Source organism: Punica granatum, chromosome 5, assembly GCF_007655135.1.
Source record: "Punica granatum isolate Tunisia-2019 chromosome 5, ASM765513v2, whole genome shotgun sequence".
In the NCBI taxonomy this organism is placed as follows: domain Eukaryota; kingdom Viridiplantae; phylum Streptophyta; class Magnoliopsida; order Myrtales; family Lythraceae; genus Punica; species Punica granatum.
This window is the reverse complement of record NC_045131.1, coordinates 26,335,987-26,343,636: the sequence shown is the minus strand read 5'-3', so window position 1 is coordinate 26,343,636 and position 7,650 is coordinate 26,335,987. Positions and strand designations below refer to the sequence as shown.

At 37.1% G+C, this 7,650-nt stretch overlaps 1 protein-coding gene across 1 annotated transcript; it reads left to right on the top strand.

The window, feature by feature from the left end:
- The first annotated feature begins 481 nt into the window (after window positions 1-481).
- Window positions 482-2,771, top strand: LOC116207349 (NAC domain-containing protein 73-like). Its single transcript, XM_031540256.1, has 3 exons — window positions 482-882; window positions 983-1,172; window positions 1,942-2,771. The coding sequence occupies exons 1-3, from the start codon at window positions 718-720 to the stop codon at window positions 2,523-2,525; spliced, it is 939 nt and encodes a 312-aa protein (XP_031396116.1). The 5' UTR covers window positions 482-717; the 3' UTR covers window positions 2,526-2,771.
- The last annotated feature ends 4,879 nt before the right edge of the window (window positions 2,772-7,650 follow it).

Genomic DNA, 7,650 nt, shown 5'->3' with positions numbered 1-7,650 from the left:
ATAGGTAGTAATGGAGTTTGTTCCTCAACTTAACGTCTCAAGGCAAACTTGGTTGAAAATTTAAATAATTTTACCGGGAATATGCCTCGAATGCAAATGACACATTCATATCGACTCCACAGGAATTTAACTAGTTAGGTCACATTGACCATACATACTCGAAAAAAAAATCTCTTTTCTCTTTGGCTCATCCAGTATTTCTTTTTTCTTTTTTATTTTCGGGTTAGCGGCTCGTCCAGAAATTGAATTAGAATGGCGCTCGATATAATTCATTAGATCAATAAAATATATCAAGTCCTTGTCAACGTCTGAACAAAAGAACCGACATATATAGACAGATATATTACATGGAAAGCTGAAACTTTCACCCAAAAAAAGGGACTGAAACTTGGTCTTCAAGCAAACTGTTGAATACGCATATCTGGAATATATACGTGTGTGTATTTTTGTTTTTCTTCTTATTTCCTTTCTCACATATCCCTCTCTGTCTCTCTTTCACAAGCAGTAGAAAAGCAGAAGCGACCTCTAGAGAACGAAAGAAGTTTTCAAAGCAAACAGGATCCAATTGAACACATCGAAGATTGGAACAATCGAAAAGGTGTAGAATAAGCTGAAATCAGTAAGGTGGATTGAGAAAGTTGCTGCAGATCACTAGATCTATCTTGGAATTGCACGGAGGAGAAGAATTAAAGTCATACGGTCTCCGAGAATCAGATCATGGAGATGAATACATGGTGTAGCACTAACGACTACGGTGAAGTGGAAGAAGCAGCTGATAAGATAACCACATCGATATCTTGTGAATCCGGTGACTCTGACTATAGTGGAGCATTGATTACCTACAGCCTCTCGTGCGGCCATCCAATCGAGCTCTATGATCAGGTATATTCAATTCATATTTTCGAGCTAATCAGTTAATTATATCTATATATACAATCTTCCCGAAAATTGATTAATTTTAAGCGGATATATATTAACCTAGGGTCGGATCCATGAGCTGCCAGGGCTACCAGCCGGGGTGAAGTTCAATCCCACGGACCATGAAATTTTGGAACATTTGGAAGCGAAAGCTATGGAAGATGGGAAAAGGCTACATCCTCTCGTTGATGAATTCATCAAAACCCTAGAAGGCGACAGTGGTATTTGCTGTTCTCACCCCGAGGAACTACCTGGTAATTAATAAATTGATTGATAAATTCATCATGACATAATTATGTGTTCTTTTCGTTCATAAATTTGAATCCCTAATCTTCATGATTATGTTGTATGCAGATCTATCAACGAAGAAGTATGTGTGTAATTGCTACCCTATATAGCATATATCTTTTCAATCGTATATACTTTATTGTATATATATCTTAAAAAAGTAGTATACGACCATGGAAGAGTTAATGATGATTAGATACGTCCACATTATGAGCAGAAGATGCATTATGCATAATACATAATGGAATTTTTCAGTTAACAATTTATATACCTCCTATTATTTGAATTCGTAAGACATTTTCCCCAGAGGAAAAAAAAAGTTTGTAGTGTTTTTCGAATTTTTCACCAACAAAATCGAAAAAGTTTCAATTTATCGCAAAGAGAACTTTCTTTGGTTATTTACCATGCATTTCATTTGGCAAGTTAGATATTATTTTTACCATGCATAATTTCTATATATGTACAACTATACTGATATAATGTCACTCGTTAAGCTAGAATTAACAGATTTTTCTTAATTGGATTTCATTGTCACATCCAGATGATTTTGATCATCTTAGCATCATTATGTTCATTCGTAGATCTGACATGGGTTTTTGCAATATGATGATCCAGTCCGTTGGACATAAATCCTTAGATGTGTTAAGAAGCCTAACATTACATTGTCATCTCGATGTATTTTCGAGAATAAAATAGGAAATTTATAACAGTTTGTGCATTTATTTAAATTCGCAGGAGTGAGAAGTGATGGCCAAATCCGCCACTTCTTCCACCGGCCTTCGAAGGCGTACAGCACCGGCAACTGGAAGCGAAGAAGAATCCACATGGGCAAAAACACCGAGGACGAGACCCGGTGGCACAAGACAGGCAAGACAAGGCCAATCCTCTCGGGTGGCAAGGTTAAAGGGTTTAAGAAAATCCTTGTCCTCTACACCAACCACGGGAGGCAGAGGAAGCCCGAGAAGACAAACTGGGTGATGCACCAGTATCACCTCGGCAATAACGAAGAGGAGAAAGATGGAGAATTAGTAGTCTCCAAAGTGTTCTACCAGACGCAACCTAAGCAAAGCGGCCAGACAAGAAAGAAGGAAATGGAAACTACAATTAATTACAGTAGGGATCAAAGCTTGCATGGGAACCAACTACCCGAAGATCGGTATAACTACAACAATTACAGCCCTGTTCAAGGTGGTCGTGAGTCCTCTAACGACCAAATTAACCCAGCTCAATTGAGGCTGATTCTAAACTCGGTCATTGGGCAGGAAGACGAGTCCTTATTTGCTGATCAGTTCATCAAGATGCAGGAAGAGAATTCATGAGGAATACTGCATAATCGAGCTCGAGCAAATATATATACATAGATTGTAGATGCATATATATGTGATTGAAAGCACTTATCTTTGCCAGTTCATTGCCGAGATTAGGGGATAATAATCTGAGCAAATTGCAATTTGGCATTTTATCTTTGCAAATTTATTATGTTTTGTTCCTGTAATTTTTGTAATTTCTTTTCCTTTTGAAACTTAAAATTAAACATTTTGTTCAAGTAAATAACGTCAAAGTGTTGTCTTTTATATAAATATTAGCTTTTTGCCCGTGCTTTGCACGGATTATTATCTTAACATGCATCTTTTGGACTGACAATTGAAATGTTTCTACTGGAAATTAGTAGATATGGTCTGGATCAAGGTACAATTTTTGGCTTGTACTAATATCATGATCAAAACTTAAGGCGGGATTGATGAAATTTTCTTGATCGAATTCCATTGACACGTCTGATTATGATCTTGGCATCAACAAGTTCTTTGTTTCTTACATGTTTTAATGTGCAATGTGGTGACCTAGCTCGTTTGACATAGACCCCTAAATACGATCCCTCTGCAATATTGAGTCCATACTAAGTCCTATTTTCATCATTGGTGTTGAGAATATTAATCCCACATAAAAAATATGTATATCCATTGATTTATATAAGACTTGGAAATCGCCACTTATTAACTTAATCTTTTAAGTGAAAATGGACTCAAGTTTATATAAGTCCATGAAAATTCAATAATTGAGAATCCTATATATTACACGATAATCATTTTGATGCATTTTTTGACGGTCAAGAAGGAAATGTATAGCTGTACTCTGTGCATTTATATAATTTGGGGTTGGAGTAAGACGAAATGGCTATATCGGCTACTTCTTCCGCTGGCCTTTGAAGAAGTACACCAGCAGGACCCCTGAGACGAAGGAAAATACATCCGATCAGCACATGGCAAGGCCCGGTGGCAGAAGACAGGCACAAGTGGCAAGCTCAAAGTTTCCAAGAAAATTAAGGAAGCCTGAGAAGACGAATTGGGCCGCATTGCGCCGGTATCACTGCTGCGATTACGGAGAGGAGAGAGAATTGGGCATGTTTGGTTTTGAAAATTTTTTTAACTCTATTTATTTTCAATTCAACAACACAATTATTATAATTTTTTTTCAATTTTTCTAAATATTCAATTCAATTTTTAATATTAGATTCTCTCAACTATTCATTATTTTTTTTTACAATTTAACAATACAATCGTATTTTTTTTCTCTACTATTCATTACTTTTTCCTACTTTTTCTCATAATTCAACAATACAGCCATTACAACTCAAAATAAATATAATTATTGTGCATGTTGTTGCAAACTATTTGTTATAGTAATTTTTTAATGTAATCTCTTCCTTAGTTGTCTTAAAAGTGTTCCACCAAACAAAAGCTACGCAATGTGGCCCAACGAGGAACAAGAGAAAATGGACTGTACAACTAACTATAGTAGTGGTCATTAGTCAAAGCTTGCGACGGAAGCAAATACTTGAAGAGTACAACTGCAACAGTTAAGTATAGCGTAGCCCAATTCAAGGTGGTCGTGAGCCCACTGCCCATGACCAAATTAGCCCTGGTCAATTCTTGAGACTCAAAACCCGATCTCGACGAGAGAAACGAGTCATTATTATTTGCTTGTCTCATCAACACAGATGCTAGAAAATTTAATAGGATTAGCTTACTGGTTAAAGAGGGACGAGTAATTATTATTTGAAGAAGTCTCATGTTCGAGTTATCTCGGAAATCATGCAGGAGAATATTTGCTATGGGCCACCTGCATGACCTGTAGCCAGACTAATTTGTCCTGTGGATTTGAAGAGTGTTCACATATTGGACTGTGGAATTGGTCGGACGAAATCCAGATACCCTCGTTGTGAAAAAAAAAAAGCAAAAAGAGGATTTAGTGATTCACGAGGAAGTTAGTGTAATCGGGCCCAAGCAAACACCCGTAGGTTTTAGGTACATAAATAGACAATTGAAATTATTTATCTTTGCCAATTTATTGCAAAGATAGATTATAATAATATTCAAAAATCACAATTTGCCAATATATTTTTATTTTTATCGAAAACTAGCGATGCTCTTAGCAAACCTTCGAACAGTTGTACAAGGGAATAGGCACAAAGGCATCGTTAAATGCAGCTCGAATTCTCAAACCCAGGATTTGAAGATGGCAAGAAAAACCTACACTATGGATAGTCAACTACAACACTGTAGATAGCGACTACAGTTTCAGTGGGCTAAAGAGGATAGAAGCCATAGCAGAAGCAACAGTATTTTTTGAGCGAGGTCTAGCATAATCAATATAGATATGGCTAGTTTTTTTTTTTCCTTGCTCAGTTAATATCTTTCCTTTATGGGATTTATTATTCCCGATTCTTTTTGTCTTGTACGAGATTACATATGAGGTGAGGGTGACAGAGAGATAAAGAGAAGACAATGTAATCGGGGTTCGAGAAAAATATTATGTACTCCACGGCTTCATCGCTCATAGTAAAAGAAGAATCAGCAAAGCCTCCTTTGCTCGTTGACGTACAACTGGCACATCGTTTAGCTCGAACCACATACACGAGTGTGTAAGCTTCTCTTCCCTCTTGTCGATTTAATTCTTTTCATTGAGTTTTCGAGGGTCAGATACCGATCGATCCTAACAGCCACATATTTAACTGACCTTACACCATCAACAGAAGACAATTTTAAAGATAACGAAGAAAACGATAAGCTTGAAAGCACTCCCCAGTCTAACAGCATAAGCTTCTCGCAAGTTTTCACTACCTTTTGCTGCAGACCAGTGACGCCAATCATTCTGGTATGCACCGAGCTACAAATGGCATGCCAGATCCTCTCGTTAGAAGGTACTTCATCTCGTAAAACGTTGAAATTCCTTTCCTCCAAACAAAGTACAAGGGGGAATTCCACAAACATTTCATCAAGATCACATCTATAGCCTTCCTCTGAAGATTAGTGGCAGCCAATCTTCACTCTTCACTCTAATCACCTACCCTCTTGTTAATGATGCCCGATATATCTCTTACAAAAGGGCAAGTAGAATAGAGATGGTCCCTGGACTCATTGTCTTCCCCGCACAGCTTGCAAGGGAGATTAACTATGGGATTCCAACGAGAAACATTGTTTGTGGTATTGAGTCTATTGTTAATGATGAGCCACCTAGTAAGCTGTGTAGAAGTTGAACCAAACTAGCTAGCTTATACCAGCCAATTACCTTCCTCCCTTTTTTCCTCAATTCATTCCATTTCCCAGAAACATAAAAGTTCCTTTTCTCTTCTAGGCTCCCAAAATTTGCCAATTTATTTTACCAAATTAACTTCATGGTGCTCTCTTCCCACCATATCTTTTCCAATTTTACCTCATCAATTATGTTCTATCTTCCCTAATTTGATAATCCTATTAGATCTTACCTTTGTCTTTTTGGGTGGAAACATTTTTTTGGGTGGAAACCTTGGTATCTATAAGTTCAATGAGTGTCGATTAATCTAGTTCAAGCCGATCAGCCCACTAAAGGGATAAAACTCTCATAACATATATTTTTTTTCCATTCATAAGACTCGGACCTGATACATTGTTTAAGGGAAATAAGCACGAAACCGCTTGAACTACCCCATCTTGGTAGATATTATCTTTGTTTTATTTATTTATATATGTGATTTGCAATACTTAGAAGTTTCAATTTCTACTTACTCTTTCACTATCAGTGAAGTCCTTTGATTGCAAAAATGATTGGGTAAATGTCCAAAAAAAATCACAATTTTTGCTACAAAATACACAAATTTTGCATTTTTTTTTACATTTTTTTCACAAACTATATTTTTTAATTAAGAAATATACGAACTTTTTATTTTTTCCAGCCCATTTAGCATTTGTCCAAATTTCCTTCGGTATTGGTGACGTGGCCATTAATAGATGACACATGGCAAACGTTCACTAATGGTGATTGATGTGGCAAGCCGTTATCAAAAAGCATTAGAAAATTTGAGGCTTGGGCAGCCGGAGATAGGAAGAAAGGTGATGTCCTTCATAGCCGTCGCCCATGAAACTTCATTAGAGAAGCCATCGAACGCTTTCTGTGCTTCGATCAAAGCCCAGAGGGTCTCAATCGAGTCTTCTAGGATTCGATCAAAACCATACAGAACTCGATCTCCAGCTTCAATTGAAGCCCCAAAGGGATTGATCATTGCAGCCCGATCCCTCTGTGCAGAGAGGGCTCAAGAAGCATCGCAGAGGGCCATTGACATTCTTGTGTTCGAAAAAGAAAATCAATAGAGAGACTGAATGTTAACATCCCATTTTGGTCCACCGGCTCCAAAGGGGCAAAATCGTCATTTCTATCACCCATATGAGGGAAGTATTTTCGGCTATTTGCTCGGGCATCCACGACTTTTGAAAATGGGGCATTTTCCCAGTTTAACGGAAATTTTACAATTTTAAAAAAAATACTCTACGAGACGTCTTTGAATTTCACGTGCATCAACTTTAATTTTCAAAATCCGAAACAAACTCGAGGCCGAAAAAATATTTTTTCCGCACAACATTAATCCCTGAATTTCTCTGAACGCAACGGTGGTCCCAGATCATTTTTCTGATACCCGATTGAAAAGACGAGAATTTCAGACCTCACGTGCATTAATTCCAATTTTTAAGATTCGAGAAGATATTTGGGACCAAAAAATATTTCTCCACATAATATCGACCCTTGAATTTTTCTGGATGCAACAATGGTCCCAGATCATTATTTGGACATCCGAGTGAAAATACGTGAAATTTGAAAATGATCGCGCAATTACGATCGACGTGCATTGAAGGTTCGATATCAAATTTTATCGAGATTCGATCTCCGTCGATACAAATTGGAATCATCACAGAGCCGGTTATTTTTTGAATTTTTCAATTTCGAAGTTTTCATTCCGAAATTGTCAACGGATCTAAGAAATTGAATTTCGCCCGAACGACGTTTGTACGAGTAATTAAGTAATTAATAAAAAATAATAATAATAAAGTAAAATAGGTGGCAGCCGACCCCCATGCAACTGATAGGTTGAAATTCTTTCGCTTTCTTTTCTTACTTCTTCATACTCTTCTT

Coding starts and splice junctions, on each gene's coding strand:
- LOC116207349 (XM_031540256.1), top strand. CDS start 718: ATGGAGATGAATACATGGTGTAGCACTAACGACTACGGTGAAGTGGAA. Junction 883..982: donor CAATCGAGCTCTATGATCAG/GTATATTCAATT, acceptor ATATTAACCTAG/GGTCGGATCCATGAGCTGCC. Junction 1,173..1,941: donor TCACCCCGAGGAACTACCTG/GTAATTAATAAA, acceptor TTAAATTCGCAG/GAGTGAGAAGTGATGGCCAA.